The sequence below is a fragment of the Prionailurus bengalensis genome, chromosome D3 (genome assembly GCF_016509475.1).
Source record: "Prionailurus bengalensis isolate Pbe53 chromosome D3, Fcat_Pben_1.1_paternal_pri, whole genome shotgun sequence".
Lineage (NCBI taxonomy): Eukaryota > Metazoa > Chordata > Mammalia > Carnivora > Felidae > Prionailurus > Prionailurus bengalensis.
Window position 1 is genome coordinate 77232938 of NC_057356.1, and position 23059 is coordinate 77255996.

General features: G+C 47.1%; 1 protein-coding gene across 1 annotated transcript in view; it reads left to right on the plus strand.

The window, feature by feature from the left end:
• Nucleotides 1-5975, plus strand: part of MALT1 (MALT1 paracaspase) — a 64895-nt gene extending 58920 nt beyond the window's left edge. Inside the window, 2 exon segments of the mRNA XM_043558989.1 lie at nucleotides 877-1002; nucleotides 2062-5975. Of these exon segments, the coding sequence (XP_043414924.1) occupies nucleotides 877-1002; nucleotides 2062-2502 (567 nt within the window). The 3' untranslated portion in view covers nucleotides 2503-5975.
• The last annotated feature ends 17084 nt before the right edge of the window (nucleotides 5976-23059 follow it).

The following is a 23059-nucleotide window of genomic DNA, read 5'->3' on the forward strand; positions in this document are numbered from 1 at the left end:
CACCCAGGAAAGAAGCCTTTAATTTCCCTTACCCTAAGTAGAATATCAAATATGAAGGAATAAAATTTGTTATTCTTATGTCAAAAATAATTTCCTTTTAAAAACTACTGTTGTTAATTAAAGTCTTATGGTAGTATATTGGAAGCACAGAAATTTGTTTTTCCATAAATTAAGATACAGTATGTATTTTGTGTCAGCCTAAAGAACCCAATAAATAGTATCCCTCTTTCCTACACGAGTTTAGTAAATTGAGAAGTAAGCAAGGTGCAAGACAAATCCAGAGCATCACCTTTGGTATTGATAAAAGCTTCATGGAGGACATTGCTTAGTGTGAGAGCAGATGTCCCAGAATTAGATAGGTCTCTCTACCAGCCCCGGCAGCTTTCTGGGCATTGGTCAGGGCAGAACCTGAGGCCTTCTCCCTGGAGTTCCAGAACAGATCTCCCGCCCTCGGCCAGGATTTGTCTCTTAGAGAAGAAAAGGGAAGGGCTGTCTGTGTCTTGTCCGTTTATTGTTTCTAGGTAACCCCCTGCACCTGCCCAAAAGTGATGAATAGGAGGACGAGAATCCAGGAGTCACACACTAATGGGGCTTGGATGTGAAAGGAAGCTTGGAGTGGGTGAAGAAGTGTCTCTGGGGATAGTTTGGAAGTAATTGTCCTTGCACAGCTAACTTTTTAAGCATATGTGTGCAGAATTTAGAATTCCTATTGTACTCTAGAGTGTTGTCTTTGTTGTTTGTTTAGTCCTGAATGAGAGTTTACCTACTCAGACCAAAATTTGTAAGAGAGAAATACCTGTTCAGATATTTTTTATTGTCATGCACAGTGTTGTGAGTCTCATTGATTTCATTAATAACGCCTGCTACTTTTCACAGGACTTAGACATTGATCCAAAAGCTGCAAACAAAGGGACGCCTGAGGAAACTGGCAGCTATTTGGTATCAAAGGATCTCCCCAAGCAGTGCCTCTATACTCGGCTCAGTTCACTGCAAAAATTAAAGGTTATTACTTTTCCTGTTTGTAACTGCTAATCTTACGAAAGTGAAAACTCATTTTGGCGTGTGACAGTTGTATCGCTTTATAGATTGCTGCTTCATTGAGTGTTAAATTGAAGTAGAGATACGTGATACACAGTCTTATCAGTGACCCCCCTTCCGCGTGGTGTTCTGTCCCTGCTAATGGCCTGAAGATGTTCACGTGAGAGTGTATGTGATGGGAAAGAGGGGTGCCTGGGTCTCAGTTGGTTAAGCATCCAACTCTTGATTTTGGCTCAGGTCGTGATCTCACAGTTTGTGAGATCTGTTCAAGTCCCGGTGCTGACAGCATGGAACCTGCTTGGGATTCTTCCTCTCTCTTTGTCTGTCTGTCTGTCTCTCTGTCTCTCTCTCTGCCCCTCTTCTGCATGTGTGCGCTCTCTCTCTCTCAAACATTTAAAACAAAAAAGTTAGAGATACAGAGCATAGTCTGCTTTTAAATATCTTTGCATCTTTGAATAATCATTTTCTGGTTGGAACAACAGATACAAACTATCGTCACCCTGTTCATAGCTAATCTTCTTCAGTCTCCTTTGTCTGTGAAATAAGCCTGTGATCTGACGCAGTTATACTTTTCCACCTGTGACCATGGATTATTATCTCATAATACTTTTTAAAACAGCTAAACTTTTGGCCTGGGTGTAAAGTCAGGTTTTCTCCTTAAAGGACCGTTCTCCCATCTCCACCAGTTGGGTAAGTTTCCCAAGCCCCCCTGCTTGGAAAACACCTTTAAACTATTCCTCCAGAATATAGTACAAGGTCTCTGTGATTCTGACTACCGTCAGGAGTAAGTACTAGAATTCTACCAATTCAAAGTATCGAATGCAGGAAAGGGAACATGATTATAGCCGGCGTTGCTTAGTATAGGGAAGGTGTAAACGGGCCTTGAGGATTGGAAGCTGGGAAAGGGGAGTGACAGTGGATTTTGTTGTGTGGTCCTGTGCGTATTTGTAGATGTCAGTGATACTCTGAGACTGATGTGCCCTCACAGTTGATAAAAATAACTTTATTCCTGTTCCTTTTCAGGAACATCTAATCTTCACAGTGTGTGTGTCGTATCAGTACTCAGGACTGGAAGATACTGTAGAGGAGAAGCAGGAAGTGAACGTTGGGAAACCCCTCATTGCTAAACTGGACATTCACCGGGGTTTGGGAAGGAAGACTTGCTTCCAGACGTGTGTCATGTGTAACGGCCCTTACCAGAGCCCTGCGTCCACCTCGACGGGGGCTGGACAGTATCACTCGTCTCAAGACTCCTTCCACGCCCTTTACCATTCGCATCTTGGTAACTCAAGCAGCGTTTTGCCATCAGATAGTTGTCATTGCAGCCGGACCGCGGATGCATTTATCTCAAGTCCCCATTCCCACCGCGACTCGTGTCGCTTTGGGAGAAGTAATGTGCCAGTAGAGACAACGGATGAGATGCCGTTCAGTCTCTCTGACGGGCTCCGAATTTCAGACAAGTGACCTCCTTGTGTTTGAAAGCTGCCATAATGACTACACGCCTCCCGTGCTATGGGACCGACAGGAAGTGAGGTGTGACGGAAAAACAAATACATTTTTGTAGAGAGAGAGGATTAATAGTGGCTATTTCGTGGCAAACCCAGGACCTTGAGATGTTGGAATTATATTATTTAGCCACAGACTTCCTCTTCCTCTTCTTGTAAGATTTGGTGAATTGGTTGGCTTGTTCCGTAAGAATGCAGCGTGGATGTGCTTAGAACAAAAGTATTTTCATTTCGAGCACTCGGAAGTGACAACAGTGGGAATGACATTATTGTTGAAGAAGTCCTTGTATTTTTAGAATGAGGGAAAAAAACCTTGGTGATCATCAGGCTTAACCTCGTTTTATCGGTGGGAGAAACAGATTGTGGCATCTTGTTGAAGTGAGAGCTGACACCAGAACTGAGATCTCCAGATTTCTATTCCAGTGTTTATTCCACTACATACTGCCTTCCTGACAGGTTCTGAGACAGGTTATTATTTTTGTAGATAGATTTAAAGATAATATGTAAATACGCATGTCTGTATATAACCTAGTAATGTGCAAACTTTAATTTGTGATCATATGACTTTACTACAAATGTCTGTTAACAGGTTTGGATCTAAATCTTCTGTAAACAGGCTGAAAGTTCTTGTTCCTAAGGTCGTGAAAGCACAAGAGGTGATGGAATGTTTGTCTCTGTTAGAGCAAGACAGCAGGACAGTTCTGCCACTGGAGAATCCTGGCCAGCTGCTTATCTGAATCCTACAGACACTGGATATGTCTTCCTCGATAACATTAATTTTCTTAGTGAATTGTACTGGCCTTGAGAGATCATCTTACCACTGTTGGTTCTACCGAAAGCAAGTGAAAGAGACAACTGCCGATAACAAAGATACTGAATTAGTAACTTTAAAACGTGCCACAAAGAAAATACCAAGCCCAGATGGCTCCACTGCTGTATTCTATCAAACATTTAAAGAATTAGCACCAATCCTTTGCAGATTCTCCCCAAAAAATGGAAGCGAGAACACTTCCCAAGTCATCTTATGAGGCCAGTATTCCCCTGATACAAAACCAGTGAAGACATCGCAAGAAAACTACAGATCAGTATCTGTTCTGAATATAGACTCAAAAGTCATCAACAAAATACTAGCAAAGTGAATCTAGCAACATATAAAAAGGATTTTACACCATGACTAAGTAAGATTTATCCCAGGAATACAAGGTTGGTTTAACATCCAAAATTCAATGTCATATGCAGATGCTTCTCGTTAGTCACAGCCTTCACCTTATTCAGATTATTTACGTTCCATAAAGTCACTGTGGATACTGAATTAGTGAATACAGAGCCATTGCTCCTAGGGGAAGTGTGTGTGTGTATACATACCTCAAATAGATTACAATCTTAAATCCTGAAGACAATTTATCCTGGTATATATTGTTTTATTTTCAAAAGAGAAAACGAAGTTTAGAAATATTAAGTGACTTGCCTGAAGCCACCCCACTAATAATTGCCAGAGTTGGGATTCATACTAGCCCCAGAACCAGAACTTTTTTGCACTGCACTGCGCTCCCCCTGCCCCCTCATCTTCTGGTCACGTCTGGGGGGACCTGGAACAGGAAGGCAAAGCATTGCCTTGTTCAGCTCCACGGAGAACACGCACATCAGGAAGCTCTAAATTTCGTGTTTCTGCAGATGCCTGTGAATGATCATAGAAGTGCTAACAGTTTTGAGGTGGGGATTACAAACAAGTTTAGATATAAATTGGTAAATTCATAAATATAGAATCGAAAATAATGAGGATCAATGCCACCATGTTCATAAAGGACTAAATTACCACATTGACTTAATTGTCTTCATAGTTGCAGGAAGAGTTTTGAAAAACTCAGCACCCTTTCATGATAAAAATAGTCAACAAACTAGGAATAAGAGGGAAACTTCTCAACATGATATAAAGAACATCTACAAAAAACCCACACCTAACATCATTAATGGCAACAGACTAAATGCTGAATGTTCTCTCCCCAAAATCAGGACTAAGACAAGGATGTTTTTTCTCACCCCTTCTATTCAACAGTGTACTTGAGTTTCTAGCCAGGGAAATCAGTCAAGAAAAAGAAATAAAAGTCAACCATATTGGAGAAGAAGTAAAACTATGTATTCACAGATTATGTAAACTTGTTTTGTAGAAAATTCTAAGAAATTCATTTAAAAACTGAGCTCAATAAAATTTTAAAAATTAAAAAAAAATACACAACTTATGCTCAATAAAAAAACATCATTGTAAAAAAATAAAATAAAATAAAATAAAAACTACATGAGCTCACCAGACCACAGGATAGATACAAGATCAATATACAAAGATCAGTTTTGTTTCCATATCAGCAGTGAATGTTCTGAAATTGAGATTTTTTTTTTTAATTCTATCTACAATAGCGTCAAGGTGAACAAAAACTACACAACATTGTTGAAATTGAGACCTAAATAAATGGAAATTCATTTTTGTTCATGGATTGGAAGACTTTACATTGTTAAGATAAAAATGCTCCCAGAATGCTCCAGAGTCCATGCAATTCCCATTAAAACCCCTGCTGGCTTATTTGCAGAAACTGACAAACTGATAAAATTCATATGGAAAATTGCAGACGCCAAAACAATCATGAAGAAGAGCAAGGTTGGAAGACTGACACTTAACCAATTTCAAAACTTACTACAAAGCTACAGTAACCAAGGCAATGTGGTACTGGCATAAGGATAAACATGGGTTTCGGGAACATAAAATATAACTGAGGATCCAGAAATCAACAACGTTTATGAACAATTGATTTTCCACAAGTGTGCCAATAGCATTCAATAAGGAAGAGTAATCTTTTCAACAAAAAGTCCCAGGACAACTGTATCACAAAGCGCTAAAGGACCATCATCTTATACAAATTTCAGCCCCAGATGGATCGTATACCTAAATCGAAATGGACCATATACCTAAACTATAAAATTGACAAGAAAACATACCAGTAAATCTTCCATTTCTTATACACAGCACCAAATGCACAAGCAACAAGGGGAGAAAATCGGGACTTCCTCAAAATGAACTTCAATGTTTTAAGGGACACCATCAAGTGGAAAGACAACCCACAGAATGGCAGCAAATTTTTGAAATTATGTCTGATAAGGTACTTATATCCAGAATACATAAAGGACTTTTGTAATAATAATGTACTAGTGCTTAATTATGGTTACTGTAGAGCAGAAACCAATGAATTGCCCAATGGGCTTTCTGTGATGATGGAAGCGGTCTATGTATAAGCTCCTGACATCATAGCTTCTCGGCCCGTGTGGTAATTGAGCAAATGAAATACAGCTGGGGGCTCCTGTATTCAGCTGTGCAGGTGTTCTGTATATTTGAATTTTTGAAAGCATGTATTTATACTTTTAAAACATTTTTTAAAGTAACAGAGCTGTGTAGTTTTTGTCTTTTCTATCGGCCATACTTTTATTTTCCTTGACCTCTTATACGCCAGTCGCTCTGTAACCTTAGCGTAGGATTTTATACATCAGTAGCATTTAGGAGGGGTAACCCATTGATGCCATTGCAACGTGAGCGAGAGATTAGGAAGGCAAGGCTCACCTAAATCCAAAGCTAATATTTGATTCTGGGGAAGGGGAGATTTTCTGGAAAGTAACTTAAAAATTACAAAGTAGCAATTATAAGTTACATGTTAAAAAAAAATTTTTTTTTAATGTTTATTTTTTGAGAGAGAGAGGGAGCACGAACGGGGAAGGGGCAGAGAGAGAGGGAGACACAGTATCCCAAGCAGGCTCCAGGCTCTGAGTTGTCAGCACAGAGCCAGATGTGGGACTCGAACCCACAAACTGCGAGATCATGACCTGAGTCGAAGTCGGCCACTTAACCGACTGATCCACCCAGGCGCCCCTAAGTTACATATGTTTTCTAGTAAAAAAAAAAAAAAAAAAAAACTGGATCATTGAATATAAAACATTAAAGTATTATTCATCTAAAGGTGGACAGACCAAATAGGCAGAGCCTCGAGAAAGAAAATCTTTAAAGCATACTGACAGAGAAAAGGGAGTAGACCTTTCCTTTTCCCCCACTGTTGCTACTTTGCAGACCTCTTACTTGCACACAAAGCAACGATGAGGTGGTCTCTTCGGTTGTCACAATTGTTGAGGACTTGTCAGACTCCGGAGATTCGATCACGTAGCCACAGCTGAGATAATTGATAGATTGACACATAGATCGGCACAAGTTTATTATCAGAAGGAGATCTGATTTTTTTTTTTAATTTTTTTTTTCCAACGTTTATTTATTTTTTGGGACAGAGAGAGACAGAGCATGAATGGGGGAGGGGCAGAGAGAGAGGGAGACACAGAATCGGAAACAGGCTCCAGGCTCTGGGCCATCAGCTCAGAGCCTGACGCGGGGCTCGAACTCACGGACCCGCGAGATCGTGACCTGAGCTGAAGTCGGACGCTTAACCGACTGCGCCACCCAGGCGCCCCGGAGATCTGATTTTTTATACTTTTATTTTTGTATTTTTTAGAGTGAGAAAGAAAGCACAAGCAGAGGAGAGGGGCAGAGGGAGAGAGACTCTTAAGCAGGCCCCACACCAAGCACGGAGCCCCACGCAAGGCTCATGACCTGAGTCAAAATCAAGGGTCAGACGTTCGACTGACTGAGTCACCCAGGCGCTCCAAGATCTGATTTTTTTTAAACAAAATGCCTAATAAATTTTAAATTGTTTCCTGTTACTTGAATGCTCGCCTACTAATAGAGGCTATATCATCACTGCTTTTAACTGTTAACTAATGCCAAACACGCAAAACTTACAAATTACTCTTGTGCAATTTCAACCTGTTTTTCTGTTTTGACATTGTGAGTTTGATCCAGGCCTGACCAAAATCTGTATATTTTTAGCATTTTCCCTTAGCTCCTATGACCTATGTCTTATACTGATAAAATATTAATTAGCAAAGAAAAATATACCCAGGATATGAGACTGCATAAATGCATTTAATTTTTTTGCAATTTGACAGCGTTAAAAAATATTTTTGCATCACTGACACCAAGTCACTTTATATCACCACCCAATAGTAGTTTGGTTTGAAGTGCGCCCTTGCAGCTTGTCTGTGCTTTTGTTTCCTTGCAGCTTGTCTGTGCTTTTGTGTATGGGGACAAGGATATAACATGCGAGGGCTTCTAATACTTTCCAGGGCTGGCAGTAGTGAGACAAGGGTCATCATTCTTCAAATCTGGCTTACCCAAAACCATACCGGTCAGTATGCTCACGGTTCGGCATGTATTATTTGTTTTCAGGATGCTTCCTACACAGCACTCTAATATTGGCAATGTAGTATTGCCTTCTAAAATAAGTTGCAATGGGGGCGGCTGACTGGTTCAGTTGGTAGACCGTGCGACTCTTGATCTTGGGGTCGTGAGCTCGAGCCTCACTTTGGGTGTAGAGCTTACCTTTTAAACAACTAGAAGTTAAAACATTTTTAAAAATAAGTGCCAACCGGGGCTCCTGGGTGGCTCATTTGGTTGAGCGTACAACTCTTGGTTCCGACTCAGGTCATGATCTCATGGTTCACGTTTCAAGCCCCGCATCGGACTCCGTGCTGACAGTGTGGAGCCTGCTTGGAATTCTATCTTTCCCACTCTCTCTGCCCCTCCCCTGCTCACTTTCTCTGTCTCTCAAAAAAACAAAAAAAAAAAAAAAAAAAAAAAAAAAACTGAATTTTGTTCACTCCAAAATCACCTTTCAAAAAAGCATGGAAATTGAACATCACCAGCTATTTAGAATAAAGTACAGTGTGTCTGCACCTGAAAACAGTTGATTAGCAGTGTTTCTCTGCTGGCATTATTTGTCTTCGCTTACCTGGATTTTTCAGTTTTTATAAAGGAACAGATATTATATAATTTTCAAATATAGACATACACATTGACTAATATAAATATGCTAAGACTCAATAAATTTGTATTTAGAACACAATTTTCATAAATGCTATCAAGTTTAAAAATGCACAGGACTTCATGCATTTTTTTAAAGAGATTTTTTTTTTTACGTTTATATATTTTGAGAGAGCAAGCCGGGGCAGGGGTGGGGGTGTGTAGAGCGAGAGAATCCCAAGCAGGCTCTGCACTGTCAGTGTGGAGCCTGATGCGGGGCTCCAACTCACAAACCGTGAGATCATGACCTTAGCTGAAACCAAGAGTCAGATGCTTAACCAGTTGAGCCACCCAGGTGCCCCATGCATTTTTTAATGTCATGAGTGATGCATACATAGGTACTTTAAATTTATTCTACCTGTTATAAAATAGCTAAGCCTAAAGTAATCACCACAAATCTAAAGTAATTCCCAATTCTTGCATCATGTTGGAGATTTGTTGAACAGCATTTTTAATTTTTTAATGTTTATTTTTTTAATTTACATCCAAGTTAGTTAGCATATAGTGCAACAATGATCAGGAGTAGATTCCTTAATGCCCCTTACCCATTTAGCCCATCCCCCCTCCCACAACCCCTCCAGTAACCCCTCTGTTTGTTCTCCATATTTAAGAGTGTTTGTCCCCCTCCCTGTTTTTGTTATTTTTGCTTCCCTTCCCTTATGTTCATCTGTTTTGTACCTTAAAGTCCTCATATGAGTGAAGTCATATGATATTTGTCTTTTTCTGACTAATTTCGCTTAGCATAATACCCTCTAGTTCCATCCACGTAGTTGCAAATGGCAAGCTTTCATTCTTTTTGATTGCCGAGTAATAACTCCATTGTGTGTGTGTGTGTGTGTGTGTGTGTGTGTACACCACATCTTTATCCATTCATCCATCAATGGACATTTGGGCTCTTTCCATACTTTGGCTATTGTTGATAGTCCTGCTGTAAACATCAGGGTGCATGTGCCCCTTCGAAACAGCACACCTGTACCCCTTGGATAAATACCTAGTGTTGTTGCTGGGTCGTAGGGTAGTTCTATTTTTAATTTTTTGAGGAACCTCCATACTCTTTTCCAGAGTGGCTGCACCAGCTTGCATTCCCACCAACAATGCCAAAGAGATCCTCTTTCTCCGCATCTTCACCAACATCTGTTGTTGCCTGAGTTGTTAATGTGAGCCATTCTAACAAGTGTGAGGTGGTATCTCATTGTGGTGTTGATTTCTATTTCCCTGATGATGAGTGATGGTGAGCATTTTTCATGTGTCGGTTGGCCACCTGGATGTCTTCTTTGGAGAAGTGTCTATTCATGTCTTTTGCCCATTTCTTCACTGGATTGTTTTTTTGGGTGTTGAGTTTGATCAGTTCTTTATAGATTTTGGACACTAACCCTTTATCTGATATGTCATTTGCAAATATCTTCTCCTGTTCCGTTGGTTGCTTTTTAATTTTGCTGATTGTTTCCTTCGCCGTGCAGAAGCTTTTTATTTTGATGAGGTCCCAATAGTTCATTTTTGCTTTTGTTTCCCTTGCCTCTGAACACATGTTGAGTAAGAAGTTGCTGTGGGCAAGGTCAAAGAGGTTTTTGCCTGCTTTCTCCTCGAGGATTTTGATGGCTTCCTGTGTTACATTTAGGTCTTTCATCCATTTTGAGTTTATTTTTGTGTATGGTGTAAGAAAGTGGTCCAGGTTCATTCTTCTGCATGTCACTGTCCAGTTTTCCCAGCACCACTTGCTGAAGAGACTGTCTTTATTCCATTGGCTATTCTTTCCTGCTTTGTCGAAGATTAGTTGGCCATATGTTTGTGGGTCCACTTCTGGGTTCTCTATTCTATTCCATTGATCTGAGTGTCTGTTCTTGTGCCAGTACCATACTGTCTTGATGATTACAGCTTTGTAATACAGCTTGAAGTCCACCGTTGAACAGCATTTTAAGTAAATGGTTGGCTGATTATTCCTACATTAATAAGTCGCTAGCACCAGGCTTTGACTATCTGTCTACCTTCATCTGAGAGAGAATCCCAAGCAGGCTCCACACTGTGGAGCGCAGAGCCCAGCATGGGGCTTGAACCCACAGTCTCTAAAGATGAAAGTCACAGGTCACATTCCAAGCATTTCTAAAGGTGTTGACCTAAAACTCAGTAATGTTGCTATATTAGGCTCAACAGAGTTCTGACAGGGAGAGGTGTTAAAATATATTTAAGTCTTTTCATTACTCCGTTACGAAGATTTCTTGTCTTCCCTGAAGACTGATGATACACTATGTATCTGATTTATACTCTGTAGACATGTATGTATATACATGCGTCCCCCTTGCTGCCAGACTTGGGTTTTGACACTTTTATCTGACCACGCCGTCCTCTGTCCCGTGCCCCAGCTTGGGTAAGTGGCCCTCTCCCCCTCCCAATTTCCCATCCTCACACCTGAGTCTGGTGGTTTCCAAACTGTTCAGAATAGCTTGTCCCTGGTAGGTGGGACGGGGGTCCCCCCCCTTTCTGTTTCATCCAGAGCATCTGTACTCTTATCCGTTTACACCCCACCTTTCCAAGTTACCTTTGGCTTGTGTAAAAAGTTTCTCAGTAGGGGCGCCTGGGTGGCTCAGCGGTTAAGTGTCCGACTCCTGGTTTCGGCTCAGGTCATGATCTCACAGTAGTTGGGATCGAGCCCCACGTCGGGCTCTGCACTGAGCACAGAGCCTGCTTGGGATTCTCTCTCTGTCCCTCCTCTGCTGGCACACGCACTCTCTCTCTCTCTCTCAAAGTAAATAGACATGCCTATTTTTCTTGGTAAAAATCAATGGATCTCATCTCCTCTCACTAGACCCCACCATTGCTTGGGGACCTTCTCACACACAGCTGGTTCACATACCAGCTGGGTGACAAGGCTGAGAAAGTAGGGAAAGAAAAAAAGTCCCACTGAGCTGCGAGGGTGTCTCACCTCCCCGTTCAAGGAAGGCGTTCAGGAGGCCACGGAGCAGATACAGGCAGACTTGTTTCACTGTGCTTCACACATACTGGGTTTTGTTGGTTTTGTGTTTTTTTTTTTTTTTTTTTTACAAATTAAAGGTTTGTGGAGCAAGTCTGTAGGGATCATTTTTCTAACGGCATTTGCTCATTTCGTGTCTCTGTCATATTTTGGTAACTTTTGCTCTTTCAAACTTCTTCCTTCTTGTATTTGTCACGGTGATCCGTGGCTGATCACAGATTACTGATTATGATCTGCTGGAAGCTCAAGTGACGTTTAACATTTTTTAACAAACTATTTTTTAGTAAAGGCATGCACATGAATTTAGACATCATGCTATCGCATGCTTAATAGACCACAGTTAAACATAACTTTCATCTGCACTGGGAAACCAAAATGTTCATTTGACTCACGTTATTGCAATGTTCGCCTGGTGGCAGTCATCTGGAGCCAAACCACACTATCGCTGAGGTATGCCGATACTGACTAGGAGTTTTGGCAAATAGCACAAAACCTGGCCCTCAGGCCGACTTCGTCATTCAAGATGTGGCTTCCTGGTAGTTGTTATGAACAAGGCAAGATGCCATCCGACCCGTCCCTGTTTGCATCAGTTACTGCTAAATACGGATTGAGTTTCTTAAAACCTGAGGCGACACGTTGGTGTCACCTGACCTCCTTGCGGCCCAGGGACATATATGACTTTGAAGGGCACAGTGACATTCCCATCCGCTCGGCAAAGTGCGCTTGTTGCGGGAGACCACGTGGTGGCCCTCGGGGGTCGGCATGCTGATACCCGCCCTCCCTCGCGGCACACGCAGGCAGAAGGAATCTAGTCCTGAAATCCTTGTTGCGCTATATGCTAACTTGGATGCGAATTTAAAAAATAAATAAAAATAAAAATAAAGGGAGAAAAAGGCCAAATCACCATGGAAGGCATTCAGGTCAGTACGATAGGAACATGGGGAGGCAGTCCCACGAATCCGGTAAGGACACCAGGCCAAGATGCCCCAAACATCCATGTCATCGGCCACCCCTGCCAGTGACCCGGGGGTTCTCCAGGGCGAGGCCACCTCTGCCCCCGACAGCACCGCAGGGCACCGCGGCCGGCTGCTGCCCGTGCCTCTTCTGACAGGTTTCTCTTTAGCAGCAGAGATACAGTTGGTCGGCGTGCAGACTCGCCCTCATTTGAGGTCTGACCCGTGACATCTCGATGTCAACGTGTGACTCTCCGGGCTGCGTTTCCCCTCTGGCGCGCAGGTTCTGGCCCGTGGCTGGCAGCATGTGAGCAACGTGGGCCAGCGGAGAGGGCTGAGGGCCGCAGACCCCGCGGCGGTTCCTAGATAGCATTGACTTTGTCCAGAGACTGACAAGTATGTCCCCAAACGATGTAGTAAGGAAGATTATTCGTGAGATCCTGCCCGGTGACATGGCATAGCCAGCTCCCTGCAGGTGAGGGATGGGAGAAAGGGATGTCCGCTTGGGGGGGGGGGGGGGGGGGGGGGAGGCGGGGGCATGGGCAGCTGGCTTCTGAAGCGCCTCTTGGGGGCCCCTGGGTGGCTCAGTTGGTTGAGCACGGATTTGATCACGATCCTGTGATTTGTGAGTTTCAAGTCCGCATGGGGCTTGCTGCTCTCAGCACAAAGCCTGCTTCAGATCCTCTGTCCCCTGCTCTCTCTGCCCCTCCCCCGCTCATGCACGCGCTCTCTCTCTCTCAAAAAAAAAAAAATTTTGTTTTTAATTAAAAAAAAATAAAACACCTCTTGGCCCACACTGCATGAACGCTCTCTGATCTGGTGCTATAGGCCCTGGGGTCCCCGACCCCGACCCCCACCCCGGACTCCAAGCCGCCTGGGCCTCTCCAAAAATACCCTCTGAGTGGGGACAGCCCGGCAGTTGCAGGACCGACCCCTCCAGGTTTCACATCCGGTCCAGAGGACGCAGTACATGCCCTGGTCATGCTGCTCGCCGGGCTTTGATGCCCTCAGATGCGGGAGGGCGGGTCTCCACAGTCTCAGGGGTTGGTCCCGCATCCCCTGGAGGGAAAGCGCTTCGGAGAAACCCTTTGTTTGCATAGACACCAGCAGACTTGTGGAACAGGCCTCCGAGTCCTCTGCATCTGGGTCCGGCGCCACCGCAGGCCGCTCCTTGCCGTGGAAGAGGACCAGCAGAGAGCCGGACCCCTGGCACTCCAACACCCGAGGAGCCCGGAGCCCCGGTGCAGGCGCCGCCCGCGGTGGAGAGACTGGAAACGCGCTTCCGGAAAGCTCCGCACCCAGGGTACTTCTTCATAAGCCTGAGCTGCCGGCCACCCCCCACCCCCAACCCCTGCCCTCCCCACCCCACCCCTGCGTGGTACACCTGGGGGCCGCAGGCGCGCCCACCGTGCACATGCGCTCGCCGGCACCTGCAGGTCTGCTGGGCGGCCTTCTCCTCGCAAGCGTCGTCCCCCTGCGGGCACCCCCCCAACCTGAGGTCCGGGACCCCCCCGGCGCCCCGTAGCAGGCAGTTGGGTTCGCCACTAAGATAAGCTGGTTCCGACGCTGGCCTTCCCCTCCGTTCTCCGTAACCTGCTGGTGACGCTTCGTGCTCCCAGGGTCACAGTGTTTACGCTTCGCATTTCCAGCCCCCTCTTTCCCCCTCTGCACGAGACTTTGGACGTCTCGAGCTACTCGAATCCTTCTAACTGCGAGAATCTTCTTGGTAGAAAGGAGATCCCACCCAGAGAGAGGAGGCAGCGTGGGAGGGACTGAGAGGGCAGCGTCCCGGGGTTGGACGCCTGGTCTGCAGCTCACCCACTGAAGCCTCCACTTTCTCGAGGGCGGACAGCACTGTGTGCCCCGGGGGTACCTGTGAGCAGTAAACAAGGGGCCCCGGTAAAGACCTTAGCTCGGGCAGGATATAGTAAAAACTCGGTAACTGTTACCAACATGTTCACCCAAATAAAGTGGGTCACCCATTGGGTTATTTAACTAGAGAGAAAAGAAAGGTGTGGTGGGTTGAATGGTGGCCCCCCAAAAGATAGCTTTACCGTCTAACCCCCGGACCCTGTGACCCATGACCCTGTTTGCAAACAGGGTCTTAGCAGATGTATTTAAGTTAAGGATCTGGCCAGATCATCCTCGATTAGGGTGGGTAGGATGAGATCTCTAGGAGAGATGGCAGAGGGGAAGACGGGGTGCGGCTCGGGGTGCGGCTCGAGGCGGGGGTGGGGTGCGGCAACCACAAGCCAGGGATCCCTGCAGCTCTCAGGTGAACCAACCCTCAGGTGGCCCCAGCCCCTACCTGCCTTCGGAGGGACACAGATGGAGAGGAGGCCCAGCGGTTCCTGAGCTCCATCCGCTTTGTGGTCCAGAGCCTTCCCTCCAGTCACTCTTTGGCTGCAATCTCTTGCGCCCCCTCCTGGCCCACGGAGAGAAGTGCGGCTCCTCCTGCACCCGCCCCCTCCCCTCCCCGCCCCCACCCCGAGCTATTGGAGATAATCGGGTGAAATGAGAGAACCAGGGAACCTCAAAACTGAAGACAGAAAGATGTTTGTAAGAAAAAAAATTTTTTTAATGTTTATTTTTGAGAGAGAAAGAGAGAGAGAGAGCGCGCGCGCGAGTAGGGTAGGGGCAGGGAGAGAGGGAGCCACAGAATTTGAAGCAGGCTCCAGGTTCTGTCAGCACAGAGCAGGATACAGGGCTCAAACCCACGAGCCGTGAGATCATGACCCCAGCCGAAGTCCCACACTCAGCCAACTGAGCCACCCAGGCGCCCCTGTAAGAGAACATTTTCAAATAGTCCATCTTGAAAAACAGTGTGAAACCTTCAGCACTTGTCCCAAAGCCTCCTGCTCTGCCCTGTGCCCTGTCATCGTTCTTGGTAAATTCAGCTGGGTGTTGCTGGCCTTCCCAGCCTTCCTCATCAACAGAGACTATTTCCTGCAACCGAACCCACACCTCCCTGGAGCTATCCTGGGTCTTGTCACCCCAGAAATTCGTTTAAACCTTCTGCTGTCTGATCCAAACTTCTGTGCTCAACTCACCTCCTGGGGTGTCCCTTCAACAGTAATTTTTCAACCTAATCCAGATTGCTCATGCTGGGGGTGTCTCTAACTTCATTCCCAGCCTCTCTTGACTTAACCTTCTTCCTTCCTTCCTTCCTTCCTTCCTTCCTTCCTTCCCTTTCCTGTCTTACTCTGACTCTTGACAACCCCCTCTATTTGCTCGCCCTCCATTTTTTTAACTGGCAACACTCAACCCCAACCATCTTCCACACGAACTCGCTTTCTATGAAGACCCTTGTTCCTCCTGCCACCCTCTCCCTCTTGGCTGGGAGCTTGGCTTCAGCCATCACTGAGACAATGGAAGCCACCCCGGCCATCACTAGCATACTTCCATATACCCCCACATTTGTCTTTCTCGCTGTTATGACAGAGGGCCTGGCCCCCTCCTGTCTAATCCCTCCACACAGACTCAGGGTCCTGCCATCTTGTTTTCTCCCCCAGATGTCATGCCTCAAGGTATTTCTTCTTTCCTACATTATCAGCATCTTTCTTTTACGCAAATTATTCTCAAAAACAAAAATAAATAAATAAATAAATAAATAAATAAATAAACAGATTATTCTCGTTGGCATACAAACTCGCCATCAGAGCCAGCTTCGTGGGCATAGACTTCCCGAACACTCGGGGCCCCACGCTTGATTCAGTGGTTTACTGTCTGCTGTCTCCATCTTGAGATCATTAAAAACTTTTGAAGGAGATGCCAAGGCTGTCTGTGGTTCTGTCTCCAATTTCCCTTCCCGTCCCCTCCCTACATAGAAAGAATAGCATGGGGAACTGTCTCTCCTTCACTCTCCTGAACTCCTCAAGTGTCCAAATCCCACCACTTTTCTCCTGAAACTGCCCTTGTCGGAGTCACCATTTGGTCAAATTCACTGACAGCTTTTCTGTTGTCATCCCTGAAGACCATTTCCAATGGGTCTTCCTCTTTATTCTCCATTCTACTACTCTATTAATTCTTTTCCTGGCACTTTCCTCCATTCGTAAGTGCAGCATTTGTAAGGATGGAATTTATGTATTTCTTTCGTCTCTTTCCACTAGACCCTAAGCTTTGAGGGCAAGGATGGTGTGAGCCTGATGCCTGATGTAATGCCTAACACACAGAGGGCTTTCACAGATGTTCACCAACTCAACGAATGAGTGAATGAATGAATGAGCAAGAGAATTAAAGATCTTGATAAGAAAATTCAAGTGATCAGTAATACATAAACTCAGGAGGGAAACGTTTAAAAGCTGAGAAGATCTGGGGCGCCTGAGTGGCTCAGACGATTAAGCGTCCGCCTTCGGTTCAGGTCATGATCTCACGGTGTGTGAGTTCAAGCCCCGCATAGGCACGGAGCCTGCTTTGGATCCTCTGTCCCCCCTCTCTCTCTGGTGATCCCCCTCTTGCGCTCTCTCTCTGTCTCTCTCAAAATAAATAAATAAACTTTAAAAAGCTGGGAAGATCTGACGGGGTGACAGAAGAAGAGAGGCCACATACCTGGGTCACCTGGGAAGGAAGCCAGCCGGCTTAAAAGCAGTGCTCACTGAGAGAGCTGGAAGGAGGGTGGGCGCTCCCAGAAGGTGAATGCTGGCAGGTAAGATTTCAGAGGCAGTTCTGAGTCCAGACTAGTTGGGGGGTGGGGGGGGGCAGGGGCGTGGGTGGTTTAGCTAAGCTGGCAGTGAAAGTCACCGGAGTCAGGACATCGGAGGCTGCTGGGTAAGTGGCTTGCATGAATATTCAAGCAACCAGATTGCTAACAGAGGTTGGGGTCAAAGGAACGACTTTGCCAAGATTTTCGACAAATAACGGCCGGCACTTATAAGGTGCCTACTATGTGCCGTGTGCTCTTCCAAGTGCTTTCCATATGTCCTGTCGTTTTTATGTTAACAACAACCCTACACAGCATGCTATTCCTATTACCCCTGTTTTGTATTTATTATCCCCAGTGTATCATTGAGACAAGAAAGGTAACAACCAGATCAAACCGCTAGCCAATGGAGCTGACCCGGGAATCCAAGCTGCCTGGCTTGTTTGAAGGACAAGAAGATGCCAGACACAAGAGGAGGTGATGTCGATGGCGAGCACGGAAAGGACAGGAAGGCAGAACCAGATGGTGAAGTGCTTTGTATTTCGTGCCCTCTGTACTCGCCCTCTAGACAGCTGGCGGACTTTGCGGGAGGTCAGACGGGCGGCCCGGCAGGATCACATATTAATTCAGACTGGCTGCGGGGTCGGGCGGGAACGGCCTGAAGGCCATCTTGCCAGATGGGGTCCGACAGCACTTAGAACTCAGTTTGGGAAGGAGAATAGGAGCGTGTGGCAATGGTGGAAGGACAAGCAGGTGACAGGGCACATCCTGAAGGAACAAGCAGAGTAAGGCGCACCCCCCCCCCGGGGGAAGCTGGGAGCCACAGCCCACCCCAGGGGGACAGCTGAAGCTCCCCGAGCCCGAAGGGGAGAGACCTCAAGGCTGGAAATGGCTTGCGATGAATAATGCCGGTCTGCATCCCCACCGGGTGAGTCGGACCAGTGAGGGATGCTGGGCCCCAAGCCGAGGAGGGAAGGACCAGCGAAGAACCAGCATGAGGGACCCACGGGGTCCCTTTTGGGTCTGCAGCTCCCCACAGGCCTCCTGGCCCTGGTCCTGTCTCCTTCCCGCTGAGTCCTCGGAAGGCCGTGGGCCGGGACGCCCAGCAGAGGGCAGCACAGGCCTGAGTTTGTCCTGGGCGCTCCCACCTGGAAGGCGATTTGGACCTTCCCAGTGGGGATGTGGGAAGACGCGGGAGGAAGCAGTTTTGCATTTTTACTTGAATGACGGGAACCAGGGGGGCGGCTAGAGGCCAGAGAGCCCGAGGAATGCAGGGGGAGAGGCTGCCAGTCCAGAGATATTTGGCAGCCGGGCTCAGCAAGTGGTGGGTCCTTCTCCCGTCCCGTCCCGTTGCTCCCACGACCCTTGAGCCAAAAAGGGCAAAGATGCTCAAAGGTTTCCCTTCTGGGCGCGGGCCACCTGCCTCTGGACGCCCTCCTGCCTTGAGGAACAGTCAACATATGCCCACGGGCAACCCCTGTCCAGAGGGGTCAGGACCCAGAAGCCGCAGTCCCAGCCGGGCTCCGAACCCCTGCCCCGCCCCGCCCCCGCAGCGAGGAAAACACAGAAATGCTCCTGGAAGGTGCCCTGGAACACGTGACTCTGGACTTGCATAAACCTCCTAAAATTGGATGTCAAATCACCAGTGAAGGCCCTTACGTCCCTCCCACTCCACTTTTTGGGGATGTGTGTGTGTGTGTGTGTGTGTGATCGTGTATATTTTTTTAATTGTAGTAAAATATACCTAACATAAAATTTACCATCGTAACCATTTTAAATGCGAACAGTTCGGGAGTGTCAATGCACTCACGTTGTCCCCACTCTCTGTTTTTATTGGGACTTTTCATATACAGAGCCTGAGGCACAGAGAGCGATCCTCAAAGAAAAAAGGCAGAGATCTGGAGAAAGATTTTGCTGAGAAAAATATGGAAGGAATCCAAGGTGGGTATGAGAGGCCTCTCAGGCTCTTACGCCTGCCTGTACGAACTTTCTGGGACACATCGGCCCTGGGGCTGGGGGTGCCACATCTGATACATCTCCGTGTAAGCTCTCCCCACCCCACGCCTTCCCGGAGGGATCCCTGCCCACGTCCAGAAACGGGACCAAAGGCCATTCAAAACCCTCTCAAAAATCACTTTGAAAATAATCTGTGCCGTACATGAGACGCCATTATGACAAAAACAATTCTAAGCAGTAAAATGCCTTGGATATTTGGCCTTCCGTGAGCTACAAAGCTGAACACGACAGAACCTAAACCCCTAATGCTAACGGCTAATATTTAGGCCGCGTCTACGGTGAGCCTGGCACCAGGCTGTTTCTCAGTCAGGCCTTTGCCATTAGCATTCCCATTTTATGGACAAGAAAACTGAAGCCCGAGGGCTGCCTTGCTCAAAGTCACAGAGGAAGTAAATGGATCCTGGATTTGGACCCCACACCCTGGCTCCAACGACACAGCCTAAGGACCCCGCCTTTGACCAACGCTGGGGGCTGGAAGACAGCCAGGAGGGGGGCTGGGGGTGTTCCTGTCCTGGGGGAGCTCAGTAATGGGAGGAAGGGTGAGTCCCCTGTCTTGGAACGACATCAGAGTCGCCAGTCCTGATGAGCCAGCATCGTCCTAAATCTGTCCATTTTTCCATTTTGATTGGTAGGGATCCACATAAAAACTTTCACAAGAGGAATCAGTGCCACCACAGGGCTCACCAGTCACCTCTTTCCATTACATGCCTTAGTGAGAGGAAAAGAAAAAAAAAAAAAAATGTCGCCAAAGGACCAGACAAAATCCAGAATGTTTCAACACTCCACCATGCCTTGAAAAGTGCTGCCCGGGGAAGACCTTCCTCAGCCCGTCCCTTCTTCTTCATTCTTTTTTATTTTATTTTTTTTAAGTTTATTTATTTTGAGAGAGAGAGAGAGAGAGGCAGAGAGAAAAGGAGACAGAGCATCCCAAACAGGTTCCACGCTGTCGGCTCAGAGCCCAACGTGGGGCTCTGTCCTATGAACCGTGAGATCGTGACCTGAGCCCAGGTCAAAAGCCAGATGCCTGACGGACCGAGCCACCCAGGCGCCCCCCTTCTGCTTCCTTCTTGACTTTTCTGCCCGCTCTTTAAGAACTTGAAGCTGAGAGCACCTGGCAGGGGGCCAGTCCAGGGAGGTTGTGTTATCCCTCGATCCAAAAAGGGCAGAGAGAGCAGAACAGGAAATAGGGACGTGGTGACGGTCTATTTTCCTGTGCTTGGTTTTTTTAAATGCATCTTGGCTCCTCTATTTCAAGCTAATGATGGGTGGAAAAGAAAGCGGTTGGAAAACAGTGTTATTTCAGGTGCACCAGGCAGCTGAGCCCACTGTGATTTTAATTAACCTCCCCTTTCTTTGGCTCCGCGAGTAGCTGACCTTCTCCCCCGTCAACCTGCACCCACAGCATTGTCACTGGGGTGGGGGTCTTGGGGAGGGACCCAGCAGCTACTCGAGCTGTGACAACCCACGTCTGTTGGTTTCTCATCACCCGGCTGTACTTACAGAACAAAAACTGCAGCCTTCAGTGGCCCCGGGGTGGACGGATTCGTAGCTGACGCACGCACTTCCCTTTTCCCCTTTGTTACCGATCTGTTCGCTGTTTTTTATAGATGGGGCCTGATGTCATTTGTGTGTACGAGATTTGAATGTACTTTGAGATAGAAGTATTTCAACAGATATGGGGTGCGAAAAAGACAAAAAACAAACCCAAATCGACGAAACGTACCGAGAGCGTGAAGACAGCCATGCCTGCTGTTCGGATGGCCGGGCTGTGCACCGACCTTTCCAGTACTGGTTTTTCAGGGTGTCGCCTGGGCTCAGATTGCCACAGGCAGCAGGTGCTAACTCTCTCCCGTGCCTCCCCAGCCACCCCTAAAAAGAAGTATGTGTTGGAGCACCTGGCTGGCTCAGAGCACGTGACTCTTGATCTCGGGTTGTGAGTTCGAGCCCCACGTTGGGTGTAGAAGAATTTTAAAAATTTCTTTTAAAAAAGGGTGTGCATGGGGCGCCTGGGTGGCGCAGTAGGTTAAGCGTCCGACTTCAGCCAGGTCACGATCTCGCGGTCCGTGAGTTCGAGCCCCGCGTCAGGCTCTGGGCTGATGGCTCAGAGCCTGGAGCCTGTTTCCGATTCTGTGTCTCCCTCTCTCTCTGCCCCTCCCCCGTTCATGCTCTGTCTCTCTCTGTCCCAAAAATAAATAAACGTTGAAAAAAAAAATTAAAAAAAAAAAAAAGAGTGTGCCCTCTCTCCTGCACATGCCCCCCCTGAGCCTCCCTCCAGGAAGTGTCTCTAGCGAGGATCCTTGTCCCAATAATTATCAGCTAAACTGAACAGATGTCGTCCGGGGGCAAAATTGCCCCCTGTCAGGAATAGCTGATCTAGTGGTCGGAAGCCGAGCATGTCGCAAAATACTCTACCGTGTACAGACCAGCCTCTACAACGAAGTTATCTGTCCCCAAATGTCACTAATGTCGCTAGTGCTGAGAGCCCTGCCCGGTCTCACCCGGCATAGAAACTCAAGTTTCTATGTTTTGCGTCTTAACGAATCCCTATTTGACACACCCCTCAGTAAGATTTTTCTTCCCGATCAAGGGATTGAAAGAGCTGTATGGAAGGTAAGAGCTTTGAAGAGGGAACGTGTGTTTATCTCTTCAGGGGGGGAAGGGTGGCAGGGAATCAAGCCTGTGGGCGACCTGACCAACGGGTCCAAGGAAGTGTTGGCCGTTGTAACCTCAATGCTGATCCACGGACCATGGTTTGTAAAGAGTGTCCCGCTAGGGTGCCGCCTGGGTGGCTCCATCGGTTAAGCGTCCAACTCTTGGCTTCGGCTCAGGTCTTGAGACGGAAGGGACAGCGCGGAGTCGGCTTGGGATTCTCTCTCTCTGCCCCTTCCCCACTCGTGCGCGGGTGCGTGCGTGCACGCTCTCTCTCTCAAAATAAATAAATAAACGTTAAGAAGACAAAAGAGTGTCCTGGTGGGGACTTCCAAGCCACAGGACCAGGAGACAAGGACAGCAGGAAGTCATCAGCGCTCACGGCCAGTGTGGCTGCTACAACGCAGGGGAGTCCGAGGCGTCCGTGTGCTCAGATCAGATCTTAGAATCCACTACAAGATCTGCCAACGGGACAGGTTTGTGGCCAGGACCATCTTGGAGGTTCTAGGATACGTGAACCAGCTTTCTCTGCTGCAAACTCTTACTTTGAACGTGGTTCTCTGGCAGAGCAGAAGGAAATGCTCACACTTGGCGTATGGGGTTCCCATCAGGGTTCCTCTTACTAACTCAAAGCCAGAAACGGTCTCATCAGAGATGGTCCAAAAGAACTTGATGTGCTCTGGTTGTTACAAAACCTGTTTTCCATTCCCCAAGACTGCGCTGGCCAAGGGCAACACCTCGTCAACCCAAGTGGCCGGGCCAGTGGGTAGCTGAGCTTCCGAGGGCTTTCTCTGCTTTCTGGAGGAAGAAGCTTCTGCTGTGCCAAGGTCTCACCTCCCTTGGCTCGGGAGGGTCCCAGGAGTGACCTCTCGCAGCCAAGGTGGCGGACAGGTTAAGAAGCACAGATCACACTGGCACACTTCAGAGCTCCAAAGGGCGACTCATGGGTGAAAAATTCTGGAGCCCTGGGACTTAAGAAATTGATGTTATGGAAAGATGTCCATATTACAGGAATCCTTCCTTGCAATGTCATTCGGTCTCTCCTCCCTGACTTCCCAGTGCGGGAGGCAGAACAGCAGCCCAAGAATTGTCCACGGCCTAATCCCCGGAACCTGGGAATGTGCTCGTACATGGCCAAAGGGATTTGGCAGATGTGACTAACAATGGAGAGATTGTTCTGCGTTATCTGGGCGGGCCAGTATCATCACAAGGACTCTTACAAGGGGAGCACTAGACATGAAAGGAGAAGGCAATGTGTGATGGAGCAGAGATTGGGAAGGATGCTTTTTAAAGATGGCGGAAGGAACACAGGCAGCCAGTAGGAGCTCAAAAGGCAAGGAAGGG